The 18,997-nt window shown below is 44.0% G+C and overlaps 1 protein-coding gene across 2 annotated transcripts in view; it reads left to right on the top strand.

Annotated features, from left to right (window-relative positions):
• Nucleotides 1-14,356: 14,356 nt before the first annotated feature.
• OSBPL5 (oxysterol binding protein like 5) overlaps nt 14,357-18,997 on the top strand; it is a 54,810-nt gene continuing 50,169 nt past the window's right edge. For both annotated transcript variants that reach the window (XM_054390365.1, XM_054390366.1), the window contains exon 1: nt 14,357-14,492. In XM_054390365.1, coding sequence (XP_054246340.1) covers nt 14,357-14,492 — 136 coding nt within the window. The remainder of the gene's footprint in view (nt 14,493-18,997) is intronic.

Genomic DNA, 18,997 nt, shown 5'->3' on the forward strand with positions numbered 1-18,997 from the left:
CAAAGAAGACAAACACATTTGGTATGGGAAACATGTTGTCTTCAGAGCAGTTGGGGCAAGGCAGTGCCACCAACAGACTAGGCTCCTCTGAAGAGGAACTATCTTAATGGCACGTGACTTACAGGTGTCTGGAAACATAGGACCTAACTAAAACTTCAAGATTTTCTTCTACCACACAGTGTATTGTATTCACCCCATGTATGACCCTTCTGCAAGATAAGAGGTTATTTTAAGGGGATGGTGAGGTGAAGGAGTCTACAGGAGGAGAAGCTGGTGCTGTTAGGGGACTGCAAAGCTTTGCTGGGAGGAACATGCTTTATTGTGCTGATTGTTGTCACAGTTACCTTGCCAGGCTGTTGAGGGAAGTAAGTTTTCACAGAACCTTGTAGTTTCCTCGTATGAGTTGGTGTCACCTCTGTATCATTTAATTCCCACCTTTGCTTATTGTGAGTGAAATTTCAATGCTGTGTGTCTCAATTCCGTTACCTCCAGACAGAGTGTTGCTTCAGAAACAACTTTCCAAACTGCAAGTGGCTTGTTCTGCAGAGCAGGGAGGAAAACTTCATTGCCTGTTTGTTTTCTTGAGCTCACTGACTCCCTGTGACTGATGATGGTGGTGAAGGTGACTCCTCTTAGTGGGCTGAGGCTCTTGCCTGCAGGCTGGGCTGCGGCTGGGTGGTACAGGCAGGCAGCAGTTGGTAAAGCTGGCATATGGTTGTCAAGAGCAAGGAGCTGACCTTGGACCAATCTGCAGTTGGGCTATAACCCAGCCTGGCATCCAGCTCACCCTGGTCTCTGCTGCTTCTTTCTAGAAGGAAAGTGATCTGTGACAGTCCTTTTGCTGGTTTAGATTACTTCCCTCCCTGAGCTGACTCACAGGTTTTACCTGCTCTGTTTGCATCGAGTGGGAGCCAGAGGCCATCAAGAGCTGATCTTTCTCCTCAGAGTCCAGCAACATTGGAAAGAGAGGCAGAGGCATCAAACAAGTCCTTGCTTGCAGTTCTTGGCAGCAAGGCTTGCAGTGAGGACAGTTTATGTGAGATTGACAGACAGAAGCAGTATCAGCTCAGCCCCGCTCCTGCAGGAGTCTGCAGAACCCATTGGTGAGCAGTTTTGAAAAGCTCCTTTTTATTGTTTTGTTGCCTCCACTTTAAACCAGATATGAAATTGTTCATTATCAAACACCCAATTGTCCTTACAGCAATTGCATCGCTGGTGTCTGCAGGATGTCTTGTGGGCTGCACAGGGGAGAAGTCATTAATATCAGTGTTTAGACAAGATGAAGAGATAACTGCAGTGGGAGATTAGTTTTGCTGGGAAAGGTGGTGAATGAGCTGACCTGATCAGGAAGAAGACATGAAAGTGCTATGCTCTTCAGCTTTCTCTGCTTCACTCAGATACTAGCTGCTGTGGTCTGTTGCTCTTCAGCAAATATGTTTAGGTCCAAGTGCTGCCTGAGATGGTTAGCAAGCCAATATGCTTTTTGAAGCAGGGCAATTATTTCTTACCTGTTTGTACAGCTCCTAGCAGTTTTGGTTGCTGTGCTGACTGATTGCTAATGGTTGAGCAATAGTATTTATTACTGTAGCTGGTAATAGTAGCCTTGTGCTTGTGCCTTGCAGGGGAATGTGCACAGCCATGGGATATTAAAGGCTTTGTACCTTTCAGAGCCATCACAAAGTCTGTACAGACCACCTAGCCTTCTGCTATTTTAAGTACTTCCTTACTTCATTTCAGAGATATTTGTTTATTCCCTCCCTTGTTACCCTCCCAAAGTTTTCAAATCTTTTCCATCTGGGCTGTTGTGTTTATAAACTCTTCTGCTTGGAGGTGTAGGCAGCAATCACTTTGAAGCCTACTTTTGTAATGCAGACCAAATAGTTCCAGAAAGCACCATGGGCTCCCATTCTTGTCCTTACAGCACTGCTGGTTTCTCTTGAGAGGGTCTCACTTCTACCTTTTGGATGCCCAGCCCTATAGTCACCACGGTAGGTCAGTATCACCCTGCTAAGGAGGCCACAAAACTCCCCTGATTTTACACAGCCTGGGAATCTGGCACAGCACTGTTTCAGTTGAAATATTTTCATTTGTCTTGATTTGTTTCTCCTGAAAAGTCACAGCGCAGCAGCTCTGACCCCTCTCTGTAAGACCCACACAGCCGAAGCCTATTGCTTTTTTCCTGATGTGGAAAAGATGAGCTGGTCAGCCTTGCACTGGGCTGAGATCCGGCCTCATAAAAGCTGTCTGTCACCTTTTAGCCACTTCCTTTTTGTAGCAGAGATAATAGGAGTGTTTCCTGCTAACTCCTGTCTCTCTGTGATAAATTGCTGTGGTCTTTATTGGAAAGCATTGTGTGGCTGCTCTTAGCTCTGCGATAAAGAGAACACTGTGAATCAGCTGCATTGTGTTTGGCTTCCTTTCAGCCAGGACCAGTCTGGACACCCAGGACCTCATCTTCCTTCTGTGCCAGGCCTTAGCTCACCTTTGTGTGGGAGGCAAGGATTTTTGTTTAAAGCCACCATTTTTGTTTAAAGTTTGTTTGTTTAAAGCCACCTTCACACTTTTGACCTGGAGCTCTTGAAGGTCAGTGTGACGCTTAAACTATAGATTGGGGTCTGCAGGTGCCCCATGTTTTCTTTGTGCTTTCCTGCTTCCCTTGAGGCAGTGCTGAGGCTGCTGTAGATGTCCTTGTCTTGGTGGTGTGCTGCATGGTCAGTGCTTTCCTTACCCTCTCCAGCTGGGAACTCCCAGCTCTCTGGACAGAGGAGCTTTCAACCCCTCTTGTATTTGCAGTAGTTAGAACTTGTAGCAAGGATTGTTTGTATCTGAGCAGTAGTGGTTTGTTTCAGTTTGGGCATTTTTCTTAGCTCTTTCCAGTCAGTGATAAAAAAAGGAAGTGTCAGTATAGGTTAGCATTAAAGTGATGAGAGGGGTCCTCTTTCTGAATTCCATGGCTTTCAGATTTGTTGTCTTTGTCAAGAGCTATATTGTCAGGTTTGCTGCCCACAAGACTGGGAGCCTTGATTCCTCAGGGCTTCAGCTTGTGGCTGATAGCCCAGACAAAGAGTTTCTGTCTTCCTTGTGCCCAGCACCCATATGGCTGCATCTGATAGTGGGACAGTTGTATGAGTAGCAGAATAGTCACTGGCAAAACTATTGGGAAAGTGTTATTTGAACAGGTAGGAGATCAACAAAGACAAATGCACCTCTGAATGTGTAGGATGTGGGTGTGTTTGTTCATCTAAAGCTAAAAAACTCCCTGCAGCCAAATCAAAGGAAAGCACCAGTGCAGAGTTCATCCTGTCACCTTGTTTTCATCAGCTAAATCATGGATAAACTGGGGGAGAGGGAAGGGCTGAGGCAGGCACAGAAAGGTTTTCAACTGAGAGGAGGTTTCGTTGTGCGTGGCTTGAGTTCTTTGGACTCGTTTAACATGGCATAAATTCCACCCCAAATGCTCTTTGAGGGCTGTCTAGTTTCCTTCCTCCCACTGAGATTTTTAATTAACAATCAAGGACCAAAATAACTGCAGTGCCATCTCTTAACTGTTGTTGAGGGAAGGGCTTGATGCTCTCTTCTCTGAGAAAGAGTGAAGCTTATGCAAAAAATACAGAGTATATTAATTTCCTGTAGAGTTTCAGGGAGAGTGGCTGTATCAGAGGGAGCATAGGTGGATGCTAAATTTAAACCACTGCACACCAGATCTTGGTATACTACAACACCCAGAAGACTGAAAAGCTAGAGAGGCATATAAGGATCTTTTCAAAAATAGATGCACTTCCTTAAAATTTATTTGATCTTGTTTATTCAGCCCTCCTTGTGAAAGCTCCTGAGGTTTACAGAGCCTATCTGAATCTGACAGGAGAAACAAAGAAGTAGAGGAGTGGAAAATTCAGTGTGATGGGAGCACCATGGGATGTGGCCATTTCTCCATCACTTAGCTGTTCTTCAGAAGTGGATGAGCCAGGTCAGCCATAATTTGCTGGGCTTGGGGTCAGAGCCATTTGGGGCTGTTCAGCCTGAAGAAGAGAAGGCTCTGGGGAGACTTTGTAGTGTCCTTTCAATACCTGAAGGGAGCCTACAGGAAGGCTGGAGAGGGACTGTGTGCAAGGGCATGTAGCAGTAGGACAAGGGGCAATGGGTTTACACTAGAGAAGGGTAGATTTAGATTGGACATTAGGAAGACGTTCTTTACTATGATGGTGGTGGAACATTGGCACAGGTGGATGGAGACATTCAAAGTCAAGCTTCATGAGGTTCTGAGCAACCTGGTCTAGCTAGCAATGTCCCTCCTGACTGCAGGAAAGTTGGACTAGATGACCATTAAAGGTCCCTTCCAACCCAGTGCATTCTGTGATTCTATGAGATACAGTTTGTGCTTATACAGGATGTCAAGGTAGAAATATACTTCTGATCTCAAAGTTTTGGCATTTAGGATTGTCCATTTCCTTCTTTGTGAGCATGTGTTGGGACAGTGGATACTTATGACATGAATAATCTGGAACTGATTCTGGAAAATCTTTGTGAAATTGAACAGCACTTGTTTTCCCTCTGGTAAGATGGTTTATAAACATCCTTTCCTGCCTTTATCTTTGCTTTAAGCCATGTTGAAGTTCCTTTTTGAGCCCAAGTCTGAAAATGGCTCGACAGGACTTGAGATAGAAGGCTGATTTTGTTTTACTTCGTTACAAGGGGGCAATATTTCACAAACAGGAGAATAATGTCAGGAGGACATGATCAAGCATGAAAGCAGGTCTTAAAATTAGCTTAGTGTTCCCTAGTAATTGTGTGGTGGGAGTGTAGCCCCAAGGCACAGCCTTTTCTAGATTTAATTATATAAAGGCAGAGGTGGATATCATAGCAAGCCATCAGTGAGGCTTGCAGTCGTCTGGGTCTTTTTAAATGTCATTAAAGCTTGAAGTAGGATCCTTCCATTAAAAGGGAATATGATCTCATTATGTGATTTAGATAGTGGTATGAGGCTGTAATGATGCTCTTTAATTTTTTTTTTTTTTTAAAGAAAAATATCAAGGGAAGAACTGACCTTGAAGATGTGGCCTGCTTGCAAATGACATAGCTGCATGCCTGTCCAAAACCTTGTCATGGCTTGAAATCTGCAACAGCTTTAGCTAAAGCAACCAGGAGAATTTCTCTTAGTTTCTGTGTACCTGATAACACATTTCCCTCACTGCCTTGGGCTTATCCCAAATCCTGTCACTCTCTGACAAGGCTCACTGGAGCCCTCCTGCAGGCAGTGGGAATGGCAGGTGCCATGCAGGGCTAGGTTCCCTCTTCCCAGGTCCTGTCAAGGTGATTCCATTGGGATGACCCTTACACCACAGCCTGGGGTCTCTAGCCCTTATAGCACCACTGCAAGTTTATTAACAAGCTGTTCTCCTAGGTAGTCAGGTGCAGATCCAAAGGGTTGTGTGGGAGTTATTGGGGGATGTTACTGACTGTCACAATGCTTACAGACTTCAGGGCATGGCAGGCTCTGGGATATCCATTCCCCAAGCAGCATGTGTGCTGAGTTAGAAAGCTCAATGTGCCAAAGGTGAATGTACTTCACCATTATGCAACTCATTAATGCTGTTCATGGGGCTCAGAGACTTGCTCTCTGAAATGCTCAGTCTTGGAGACATTGTGTTCACAGCGTGCCTCAAACCAAAACTGTCACTGAAGATGAGCTATCAATATTAATAACTGCAATAAAAAGGAAGCAGGGCCCTTCAAATCTGCTTTTCAGGTGGAAATTTTTTGAGTCATATGTCCCATAGTCTCACCTTTGGGCCAAATATTTATATTGAAATTCATAACTGAGTGCTTATTTCCTAGGACAAAGCTTTTAACACTGTTTCTTAGTGCCTAACCTCATACTCTGCCCACACCTCCAGCATAAGCAGCAGGGATTTAGGGCTCATCTGAATTGCAAGTGAGGTGTGATGGTGGCTTCTATCTTGTTACCTGGGCACTTGAGCAAGCTTCTCAGAAACAGACATCAGCATGGACTGCAGAATGATCTGGCCATGTGGTGCTTATTTGATTTCTCAGATAGAATTTCTAGTCTGCCTTACCTGCCCTCCTACTGTAGCCCACACTGTTAGCCCTACTCCAGCTAGCTCAGATGTAATTTATGTATGTGTGACTGAGTTGTGCTTATCCCTTAATTTTGATGTAAATCTATCTCCGACAGCCTCTTGAGTTCCCTGCTAAGAAGCAGCTGTGACAGCCACAGCTGTGAATCCTTTTGTCATCCATATCAATATTTCAGATAAACAGATATTTAGAGGCAGAGATCTGGGGTTTTTTTCAACATGGATCCTTAATGGAATTTCTTGGCTAGTGTGTTAAAAAAGTGTATTAGGATATCAGCTGTGATCTGTCTTGGCACTTCTCTTCCTACACATGACAGATTTGCTTGGTTGTACCTTATGTTTTGGTGAGGAGTCTTTGCTAATCCATGCTTTGACTTTGTTTTCCTGCTTAAAAGAATGCTAACTAGAGATAACACTGACAAATTAACTTTAAATAAAAATACAGTGGGATGGATTAGCATTCAGGTGCTTGAGGTGTGCTTAACAAGTCATTTACCTTTTGATTATCTTCATTAGAACATAGGATTAGAAGGCTGAAGAGGATTCAAAACGAAGCACCTTACCTTCCTGCATAGACTGGTGCTTCAAGAAAATACCTTTGCACAAGCTTCACTCAGTAAAGATGCCTTCAGAAGCAGGTCTTAAAAGAGATTATGCAAAGTGTAATTTACAGAAAATAAAGCAAGGGGCCAAGACAAAGGTCTGCAGGAAGGGTGCTTGCTCCTGTCGCTCATGCATTGCTGGGGGCTTTCTGATCCTCCCAGTAATGTGAGTGAACCTTCAATTCTGCAAGCACTTGCTGTTACCAGGGCAATAATTAACGCTGAGATACTAGTTGTAATTACAGCAAGTGAGCTATGATCTATGCAGTTAGCAGGGGAAAGACCAGGGAAATTGCTAAATCAGGAGAAGCCCCTCAGTGCTAGTGGGAGATTTAATCTGCTTTGTTAAATTAATAGGCTTCTGTATAACAATCAATTTACAGTTTAAAGGACAGAGGAGGTGGATGTAAAAATGGTTAAGCATTCGTTTCAGTGACCCACTCTGTATTCTTAGCTAGCATAATGTTTACAGAGTAAATTGCAAGTGTTTTAAGACAAAAGAAAAGATGAGGACTTGGTATTTAATACTTACTGCAATGCCCATTTCTAAGCCATAAGGTTGCAGTGATCCCTTTCCCAAACACAAAATGGCTTTAGTGATGGGCTGGTGCTTGCTCAAGAGAGACGTTTATCCAAACCAGACATGACTCTGAAAACAAGGGATTTTCTACACATCAAATAAAAATGTTTTGCCCTTTGTGACCCTGCCTTCAGATTTCTTAATCCCAATCTAAATAAGGATCCCCACAAGGAATAATTTGGGATGTTGTTTTCCTCAGTGTAGGCATTCAATGCCTGGTTTTCCCTGTAGTTGTTCTGTTTGTGGTCTTTGTACATAATGCTCACCGTGGAGAGAGATTAATCGTGAGAAGATTATGCGTGTGTAAGTGCTGGTGGTGCCTAAAGCTGCAAATGTTCTGGTGTATACAAAGGAAACATTAATTAAGACATTTTATAGAGAATTAAGGGAGGAAATAGTTTTGTCTCCTGATTACTACATAATTTTCACTGCCCAGTGCAGGAAAAGGCAGGCAGAGAAGCAGAAGGCGATAGGAGGCTGTTGTTCTGTTCTCAGAAACAGCAAGAGCAGATTGCTGGGGGTGGCTGTAGTAGGCAACTTCTACAAAAACAGAACAGAGAGGCAGCTCTAAGGATTCTTCAGGGCATGTGAGCTTCCAGTTAGGTTGTAGGGATGAAGTAGCCACACTCCTGAGCTTGCTGAAACAGCTGGGAGAAATCCTTCCTCATGTGTATAATGTCAGTAAAGCCATCTGTAGATTCAGCTTTGCATAACTGAGTTCCTTTATTGCAGCTGGGTGTCTTCAGCAACCTGTGTTACTTGGCTTTCCAACCTGGACTGATCAAGCATGGCATGATCATTTTAAGTCATACCCAAGAGGGTATGGCAGTCCTTAAGATGGGAGCTTTCCTGCAGTACCAGTACTTCAGTGTATTCATCCAGAGCACATGCAGGCTTTAAAGGGTGGGGTTCCATCAAGCTGCAGGGACTGGTTTGGGATGCAGCAGAGCAGGACATGGTCTAGGAGGAACTCACTAGGGACCATCACTGGTCCTTTCACCAGCCACACAGAGAAGTAACTGATGCAAATAATTCAGAGAGTAGCTGACACTTACTGTGAAGCTTCATTGCTTCAGGTTCCAGCTAACAAGATGACAACCCCAAACAGTGTCAGCTGTAATATGCTTGTTTTGCCATGTCCCTAATCAAAAAACATGGATTGGGTAGAGAAAAAAATTGCCTGCACAGACACATTTCACTGTATCAGGTTTTATTCAACTGTTAGGAGAGGGCTGCTTGTCCAATGGCCTATCTTATAAATAGGTATTTTAGCAATAGATTCCAGAAACAGATTTCACAGACTTTCTGGATTTATTGCAGTTGTTCAGGGGCTGTAAATCACCAGAGCACCCCTGAACTCATAATTTATGCCTGTTGAGGATCTGTGCTGGTGTTTTTCCTTGTGAGTACTTAGGGCTGTAATCACTAGAAATGTGTCTGCTAACAATTTCCCTTCTCTTTTCATTCATGAAATTTTTACCTTCTCAAGGGTTAATTGAATCAGGAAATGTCAGTATCTTTAGATTTAATTTTCTATATTGATGTGGATTCTGGAGTGAGTGACTGCTGTGAATACAAAATATGCTCTAACTTGATTTCTGGGAAATATTTAGTGACCAGAAAAAGAGAAGGTTGTTTGAAACAAGCTTTGAATAAATTAAGAGCCCCCCCCACCTAACTAGCACAGCCTTCTTGACTATACAAAACCCCTAATTAACTATTTATGGAGAGGTGCATATTTCCAATCTATTTTAAAATGCTGGAAATTAGAGTAAGCAAACCCACCTACCCACCAGTTTGCAGAGGGTAGGGGCAGGATAATGTCTGCACAGTGTTTAGCTGTGTGGTAATTATATATTGGGAATGTAGGAAATTTAAAGATGGAGCCAGGAAAATTCCATCCCCAAAAGTCTTGAGCCTGATGCTGAAAGCTGCCACTATCTTCCCAGCAAGAACAAAAGGCCAAAAATACAGAGCAGCCCACACTATATGAAGGGCATTGAGGTCCTGGAGTGAATCCAAACAAGGGCAACAAAGCTGGTGAAGGGTCTGGAGAAAAAGGTCTGCTGAGGAGCAGTTGAGGGACCTGGAGTTGTTTAGTCTGAAGAAGAGGAGGCTGAGGAGAGACCTTCTCACTCTGTACAACTCTCTGAAAGGAGATTGGAGACAGGTGGGGAGTTGGTCTCTTCTCCCAAGGAACAAGAGTGATAGAACAAGAGGAACGACCTCAGGTGCCACCAGGGGAGGTTTAGGTTGGACATTAGAAGAAACCCCTGAAAGGGTTCTCAAGCACTGGAACAGGCTTCCCAGGGAGATGGTTGAATCCCCATCCCTGGAGGTATTTAAAAGGTGCAGAGATCTGATGCTGAGGGACATGGTTTAGACTTGGTAGAGTTAGATAATGGTTGGACTCAATGATCTGAAAGGTCTTTTCCAACTGAAATGATTCTGTGATTGTATGAAAGGTGTCTCTGCACCCACACTCCTCACCTGTACATCTGTTAGTCACTGTCCCCACAGTGAGTCTGGTGCCAGAGGAGGAGAGCACTGCAGATCCCATTTGCTTTAATGGCAGCCAAAAGGCTTGCTGATAAAATAACTCCTGTTCTTGCCCCATTGCTCTTTGGTTGGATGTTCTTTAAACCATCTCAGAGTGCAAGTCCCATGGGGCAGTTACACCCTGTTAAGTTCAGCACTTTCATTGTCCTGTGTTTCATGGGAATTTTACACAGGCTTTTTACCTGCTGCATATTCCGTTTTTAAAACATAAAGTGGTCTCAAAGCCAGGGTTAGCAAGAAGTTTATTTCTTGCTGCTGAATTATTTATTCCTATTTAAGATCTGGTGAACAGCCCACATTTAATAGCCCATTACTGCTTAAAGAGCTGTCACCATGAAAGGGGCAGTTCTGAGAAATGCTGTGTTAGTGGCTCTGTCAGTACTCAGAATTACCTTTCCTTCAGCTTAATGATCACAAATAGAAGGCCAGAAATGACCTGAGTTGCAGACTTCAGGGTGCTTTAAGCTGCCCACACTAACAACCAGATGAATTCATGCAAGAGCTACAGTGAAGATTTTTTTGTGGAGACGTTAGATTCCTAAGAGACCTTTTGGATTCTGCAGCAGTTGGTGTCTTCAGCTCAAGACATGATGTCCTCCTAGGACAAGTTTCCATCTCATCTGCTGAGTTTTGAGGGAAGGCAGGGGCAGTGGGTGAAATTTGTTGCCTTGTATTGCGTAAGTATTTTGGTAATGTAATGGCAGTTCTTGGCCTCCTGCAATTCTGGCCCAGTTTTGGTTTTTAACCTGAGCCCCCACAGGACTGGTTTCCATGAAGTATCTGCCATATCCTGAAGCAACCTCCAAAATACTGATCTAGAAGCAGATTTGGGTTTCAGAACAACAAACCTGTCTTCAAACCAGCCGTGAAAGATTTGAATCTCAAAAGCACTCATCTGTAGAAGTGTATCTTGCTTATTTCCTATCAGATACTCATCACCAGTGAATTTTTGTGTGTTTCCTAGGTCACACATTAATGGTATTAAAGAACAAGCTTATCTTTTTGGAACCCTCCACACCCTCCTATCTATCTGAGGTGATTCTAGGCAGAGGCAGGGTTATTTAGGTGTCTAAAGAGACTGTTGTGAAAACACTGAACACACTTTCCTGTTACATCCCTTTGGAAATGGCCCCTGGCATCTTCTATTCAGCATCCCATACACCTCTCAGGAGCTTTATGTATCTTGAGGCCAGCTTGGGCAGGCAGACCCCTACAGCAAGTATCTGACTGAGGAAATGAGCTAATGAAACCTCATTGTGTTACGGATTTGTGACTTATGCTGGATTCACTGATCTTTGCTAATTGTTGAGTTCATAGTACTGCCCTTCTCTCAGAGGACAATGATACAGTTTCCTTCCTTTCTCTAGGCATTGATTCTCACAGAGCAGTTAAGAAGTTATTATATTCACATTTTCTAATGCCTGTCAGATTTCCTTGACTTTTGCCAACTGTACAAAAGACATTGAGAGGGAGGGAGGATAAAGCAGGTTAGGGAGAGATGCAGACAGACAGAGATCTTTTGGAAACCAAGCCAAATATTTCATGTGTATTGTAGAATCTTAATAGTGTGAACTACATTTTCTCCCACCAAGGAAAAGTATCTGATGTCTAAAAAACCCCAAAATAAAAAAGAAGTCCTTTTCTGTGATTTTGTGCTGCACTGCATAATGAGGTAAAATCTTGTAGTTTGAGTCTGTCCATCTCAGCCTTTCTCTGAAAAAATGTCTTAATAGTCTAAGATGCAGTCTCAGGGAACGGACTGCAGGCCAACAATTCTTCTCTTTTACCCAAAATAAAGGAGATGTAAGTGGAATTGAATGCACACCAAATAACAAAGTTGAACGAGAAGCTCTGCTGCTGTCACCTTCTAGTTGGAGTGAAAGCCCTGAAAAGGCACACAGGCTGCCTGGATGAGGGTCAAATGCAGGAAGGATCTGTGCCCATGAGCTGGAGCAATGTAATGTTAGATGATCTTTGGGTGGGAGGTTGGGATGCTGGTGACACAGTGTGTTACATGGTTGTGTCTCTGTGGCTGACACAGACATCACTGCTGCTGCTTCTCAGGGACCTTCTGTCACTGGAGGTCCTCTGCCAAAAATGACCCTGCTAAAAGGAACTTACTCAAGTTGACCTTTGTGGTCAAAAAGAGATGAGCTGCTGCCAGCAGTTTGTATTAAGATATGTAAGAGAAGAGGCAGAGCAAATTATGGACTGGCAAAAAGACTCTTTCCTTTGTTATTGCCCAGTGACTGTTCCCAGTTGAACAAGGCATGCAGATTTCTCCTTTGTCGAGCCTGTGGCTTAAATAAGTGTGGAAATGAGTGAGCATTAGCAGAGTGATTTTGTCATTTATCCTGTGGTTGAATAGTGTGAAATAATAGGTGAGGGGAACATCAGAGCATTGGTCTCTCTGCATAGTAAATATAGCAGCAGGTGAAAGAGGTTGTGACCTGGTGTATGGCCTGCCCTTACTTTGGTGTCTGGAGGGCTTCTGCCACCAATACCAGTGTGAGCTGGCTGACAGTTCTCCACTGGTGTGGCTTTGTGGTATTGCTGAGACAAAATGATGCTGAATGCAGCCTTTTTTTTACCTTGTCTGGAAAAAAGACTCCACCAGGAGAGCAGAGTGTAAGAGCTGGGTGGACAGCTGGTTTATGTTTGTAACTTGTTCCCCAGCCTGATTTCACTGGAGGGACTGAGATTCTGAACACCTTCCTACATGATTGGCTTGCCTTTGGCAGATCACTGCTTTTGAGGAGAGAATCCCACAGATCTGTTTTTGCTCCAAGCCAATTACAAGCAGTTCCAGAGGCAGAGAGCTGAGATGGCTTTTCTGGGAACAAGGACAGAAAATAGCTTGGTGTTAGCATTCCAAACCCAGCTATTTAGACCTGGATTATTTTTAAATATTTTGCTTTCAGACACATAACTAGCTGCATTTTCCTCTGCTCTCACTTTCCTTTTTTTTCATAGTTAGCTTTAATTTTGCATCTTTTCCCCACTCAGTGGTATGCAACCAAGAGTATCTGTGCCAAAAGAAAAGGTTATTTACATTGCTTAATGTTAGAGAGCTGAATAATGTGCTGCTTCAGAGATGCTGTTGTCTGCAACAGGGACCTGGGGACTTTCTGAGCCCTGAAACATCGGGACTGCCTTCTTCAGGAATTAGCAAGGCAGGTGGAGGGACAGAGCAGCCAGGGAGGTTCTTACACTGCCACATATTTGCAGCAATCCCTCATGCATTGTCTCAGCTGTGAAGGCTGAGCTTCAGGAGCCCATCGAGGGTTCCCTATTAAATTGGGGCCTTTGGGCCAGCACAAGCACCAGGGTACTACTGGGAGCAGGAAGGGCAGGGCAGAGTGCTTTAGCCCATAATCAGCCCATTTTCCACCGAATGCCACCCAGGTCACCTCACATGCTTTCAAGACCTGCCCTCCCAAACTGCACTGCTACTCTGGGCAACTTACTCCACTTTGCTTTCCCAGCAGCCTAAAAGAGATGGGAAAACTTGGAGGCTCTTTTGAGGAAAGGGATTTTCTTAGCACAGTAATTGGCCCTTGAGAAGCAGCAGACCTAGTAGTCTGCAATGCCCACCCAAAGGCTGGTTTAATGCTTCTTACTGCTAGCAAGAGCCCTGCCTCTGGCTGCACTCAGGGAGAGAGTGAAGCTTGTAACTTAGGAAGGAGGCAGTCATAATATCTGTTTGTGATGGGTAAGAAAGAACTGCTTGTTAGATGGGTATAAAAGAAACCTTTAATTCCAGCCAGGATAATCTAACACATTAGCCAACTGGTGCTAAAGAGCACAGTACCACCAGGCTCTAGCATGGGCGTGTGGGGAGGCTTTTGGGGAGACAAATGCTGTTCTTTACTCTCACTGAGCAGCAGGATTTATCTTATTGATCAAACTGCAAATCTGATCTAAGAGACATTTTAAAGAAAGCCAAAATTATTTGCATGTGCTGTAGTTGGAGCTAAGGGCAGGAATGCCACTGGTATTACCTCTACTTGCTGCTCTCTGTAGCCACTGCAGCTGGTCTTCCCCTATGCAGCTCACATCAAACATGGATTTTTGCAGAGATGATGTAACTCTGCTGACACCAACAGAGTTGTATTTATGGGAGAAACTCCAAAACCTTAAACCCAAAAGAAAAACAAGTGAATTTTAGCTACTGTGCACTGGATAGACCCAGTAGGTAGCTGTTGTCCTGGGTAGATCCTTGTAGGTAGGAGGATGTTATGCTGCCTAGATTCACCAAGGAGCAGTGTCCTGCTTCTCTGCAGTTTGCAAATACTAAGAGTCAGCAAATCAGTAATTATAGCTTCAAACTAATATCACTTTCTTTCTTTTTTCTTTTTTTTCTGCATAGCCTTCTGGCACTCTATAAAAAGATCTGGCACACTACCTAGGCTTGGGCGGCTTTGAAGCAGTGAAGTCACCTGGGTGTGAAACTTTTGATTTCCTGTGTTTTGAAATGAACTATTATTTCTCTCTTTCAGAAAACCCCCACAGCTCATGCCATGAAGGAGGAGAACTTTCTTCGGCGCAGGTTCTCCCTCTGTCCGGCCTCATCCACCCCTCAGAAGGTCGATCCTCGCAAGCTGACGCGCAATCTGTTCTTCGGGGCCGACAATGACATCTACCCACTCAGCCCAGGTTGGTTTCTGGTGTGCCAGTGCAGAAAGCAGCCTGTCTCAGCTACTTGACTGCAAGTGGATATTGTAGCACGCTGCCAGGAGACAGAGAAGCAAGTTCCTGTGAAAGAGAGAGAGAAGCTGTTGTGACCCAGGTGTCCCTGGATCCCAGAGTTTGGCTTCCGTGATGCTATTGTCTTTCATTGCCACAGTGGGAATGGAGGGCATCAGAGCTGAGGCTCATAATCATTTGAATGCCACATGGCCTCACAAGTCCAATATGACTAATATTTTCAGGCACTTCCACTTTGAGGCTCTTCATCCAAAGCCTTGGGCTTATTTAGCATTTCCTGGCCCCGTTTGCAGATGTTGAACGGCAAGTTTCCCTGTTCAGATTTAGAGCCCAGGATAAATATTACAAGAGCAGACTTTTTGTGGTTAATGTTCTGTAAATATCTGCAAGCACTACAGGTACCAAGTTGCAGTGAACAGCAGACTGACTTTAAGTGTTCTCTTAACTTCTTTTTTTTTTCTTTGAGTTTCCTAGCACCCTATTTGAAGGAAATAGAGCTGATTTTGTTGTTTCAGAATTTGTTGCTCACAATAAATATTTGAGTCTTTCCTTGATTGCAGTCTGCAAACAATGCTTCACTTTCAGTTGGTAAACAAGCACTTCAGGGAACAGTCCCAAGTTTGTAGGGCTGTCAATTGCAGCTGCCCATGTCAGTGCTAAATAACCAAACCTCACAGCACCTTCATGAGCTCTCAAAATACTGACATCTAGAGAAAGTACATCACATCTCTCAAAAGATTTCACTTTTCCTATAGCTGTAACAGCCCACAGCCTTTCTAGGCTTTGCATGATGCAGAGCAAAACTAGGTCTGGGTTTTCTTGATCTAATTGTCTTTAAGTGCAAAGGTTTCAAGAGCCTCTGATTTCGCAGGTATTTCTATTTGTGTCTGCATCAAGGCAATGGGGAGCCTATTTTCAGCAATGCTGACTAATCCTGGCTGTCACTGACGTGGCTGGAAGCTTCAACAACCTTTTGGTAATCAAACTGAAAGCAATTTACAATGGGACACCTAGTGTCTCAGACACTTCAAACCTGTAGGGAGTTCTGAAGCTTAGAGTTTGCCCTTTATTCAGTTCTTAGCAACATTTTCAGTGCTAAAATAAGTTACTGAATTCCTCAGTGAGGTATTTCAGTGCTGTAATCCTTCAGAAACCAAGTAAAGTGGAGGGTTTCAGTGTAGAGGAGGTAGCTGCAAGAGTTTGTCTTTTCCTCAGCTTCACCCATCACCTTGTTTCTCCTTGCTCCCTGCTGGCAGTGAGACCAGCTCCCTGCTGGCTCTGGGCTCAGCAGAGCAAGTGTCTTTGAGACATGCTGGAGCTTTTGCTGTTCTGCACAGTTCTTCTGAGTAACCTCCAGCACTGGCATCAGCAAGGGCAGTAGCTCTCTGTACTGCAAAGGAAGAGAATAAGCCAAAGAGTTTTTAAAGGAGAGAATATCCTTTTAAACAAACAGAAGTGCTGCTTCAGCCAGGAGATTTCTTGCATGGAGTGGGGTTTTGTCTATCCAATTTGTTTTACTCCTTTGATTTCTTTCCTGGTCCCCACAGAGCTGCCTTGTCTCTTTTTTCCTCACATTTCCCATAAAAAGTCACTGTCACTCCTCACATTCCATTGCCATTTCCCACAGTGAGCTATCCTATCTCTGCTTTCTCTCCTTTTACTCCTTTGCTTCTCCTTAGGCCTCATTTTCCTCTGAGCCTTGTGTGCTTCCCTTCGGTTTTTGCGGTACCTCTGAAGGATGCTGCTACCACCATAGATAGGCTACAGGTCTATGTCCATAAGCTGCATCCAATATTTCTCTGTCCCCCATTTTGATCTGTCATTTTGCATCAACTTTCAGTTCTTTTCCAGTGGTCCATGTTTTGCTGCCTGATCCCAGCAGATTTTCTGTGAGAGGGCACTATGCTGATTGTGTTGTAGGCAGCATGGGCAGCAAAGCTGAGTGATTTCCTGCCAGGAATTATGAGGTGTCTGGAGCTGTAGGTCTCACGACACCAACACCCTAGGGTTAGCCCTCCAATAACCAAGGCATGCAAGTTCAGTGAGAAGGAGTGACAGACTTTACACCTCATGCAAACTATGCTCAGTTCAGTGAGTGGATGTTTGCTTAAAGCAAACATATGGGAGATGCAGAGGGCACTATCTGAAATAGCACCTTGGACTTTCTGCCTCTCACTTGCTCACAAAAATGCTAATGGTTCTGGTAACTAAAAGAAGTTTGAGGAAGACATTTTCTTTTTATAGGAAGCTCAAAAAGTAGAGAGACATGAGTTCATGTTACTTGCCCTTGTCTGTCTTTCACTTAGCAATAAGGAGAGAGGGTAGGAAATTTATTGGGGGTGTAGCTAGAACTTTAGAGAATCTCTGGTTTTGACTAGGCTGTGAGTCACAGAGTCACAGAGGTTATCTGCATCCTAAGAGATGCACTTCCATGAATATGTGAATTTTACTGTGGTAGATACACAGAACTGAATTTCTGGCTGGTGTATACATTGAGCCATGTGGCTGCTATTTACAGCAATAACAGGTTCTATTTGTGATAGTTTTGCCACACACCACAGCCTGTATATTTCCTCTTGTGGCTGTCCAGGTACTTTATCAGAAGCCTGTAAAGCAATAGTTCATGCTGCATGGAGCTAATCATGAATTCCTTAATAACTCAGTCATTTTACTTCCTGCTACCACCAATCAGTCATGCTTGCTGTAGTTTTCTTCAGAAAGGGAAAAGGCAAATGCACCTGTAGGGTTGATATCCAGCAGAAAAGAAACAAAAAAAGGGAATGGTTACTATTCTGGAAAGGAACTGAATATTTATTTTTCCTGTGTGTGGCAATAATAGGATAAAAGAGGATGTCAGGAATTATACTCTGTAACCTCAAGACTGGTGTGTTGGCAGTTTTCTTCACAATGTGGTGAGGGCTGTTTCCATAAGCCCCACTGATTCCCTTCCCAAAATCTTTTTTGTTATTTAATGCGAAACTTCTGGGCTGCTTTGAGGAGGACCCTTGCTGGCAGTCAGAAATCTTAAGTCAGGAGAGATTCAGCTCTATTTCTGTTGTGGGCATTATGTTTTCTTGTTCAGAGAGAGAAGAACTTGAGCTTCTATAGCCAGTTAATATTTAGCTTCTTCTATGTTTTTATGTCGTTTCCTATTTGTCTTCTCCAGGCAGCTATGTCTGGGTGAGGCTCTCACTTTTGGGTTTTCTGTGCACTTAACTGTGTGTGTGGGATTTTGAGAAACTCACACGTTGTTTTGATGAAGTTGGCTTTCCACACAAGGGCTGGCCCTCACCTGCAAGTCTGCTTGAGACAGATAGCAGATAGCTCTCCTGTGAAAAACAGCCTTTCCCTCACAAGTGCTAATAAGCTTGATGAGTTTGGTGAAGGAACCACTATGCTGCTCCATAAACATCTCTTACATGTCCTTGTAAATGATGTGGTAAGAGTGAATAGTTGCCTGTTGCCATTTTCCATAGCATTCTGTGAGCAGGATGGTCCAGAACCTCAGCAAACATCTCATTGTGCAGGTGCAAACCCTTATGACTGGATTGCTGAGAGAAGGCAGAAATCTCTCACATCCAGGTTTTTTGTATGGAGACCAGCTTGGAGTGAAGCTTTCTCTGAGAAATGAGCCATAATAAAGAGGGGCTGGGACCTCTGTCATGCTAATAGATGCTGTTCCCTCCAAGCAGGCAGCAGCTGATCCCCATTAAGTTGACTTGAACTTTCAGACCCCCATGCATGTGCAGAAAAAGCTCTTCATGGGACACAAGTGCAGCAGCAACATGTCTTTGTGACTTTATTCCAACCTTCTCTGCCTCTGCTGGGGAGCTATAGAGAGGAAACTGCCATTAGAAAAAGGAAAAATATGGAGAGACAGGTCCTAATCCATGGCCAGTAGTGCTTGTGGCCATCCCACTTGTCATGGTAGCACACGGGCTCTGTCAGCCATGCAGTCACTTGGGATTTTCTGCTGCCAGTAGACACCAGGCTTCCAAGTGCTTTATTTAGGGCTCAGTGTTTCAAAGGGAGGAGTGACGATTCAGAAACTAGGTTAAGATATAGGTTCCCTGTTGTTGCAGCACCTTCTATGTGACTGTGTAGGTCCTTCCACTGCCCCAGCCCCCCACGTGAGCACCGCACGTGCTGTCCTGCTTCTCCCGGGCTTGAGAGTGTTTGCTTTCTGTGTCAGCACTGTGCCATGGGGTGAGAAACACATCTGAAACCCTCTCCACCCTTAGGCACCATGTGGAAAGTTAAACACCTTCCAGGGACAGTTGTCCCACAAAGCCCTCCCTAAAGTGAAGAGCTTAAACACCAAACTGCCTGTTTATGCCTGTTTAAAGGGCATTGTTTTTGTCAGAAACCCTGTAGCACAGTTGCAGTTCTGGTTGTGATGGGATGTGCTGTTCTTTTGTATGTCCCATGATGGAAGTGCAGGACATAGCCATAAG

This window comes from Indicator indicator, chromosome 21 (assembly GCF_027791375.1).
Source record: "Indicator indicator isolate 239-I01 chromosome 21, UM_Iind_1.1, whole genome shotgun sequence".
In the NCBI taxonomy this organism is placed as follows: Eukaryota; Metazoa; Chordata; class Aves; order Piciformes; family Indicatoridae; genus Indicator; species Indicator indicator.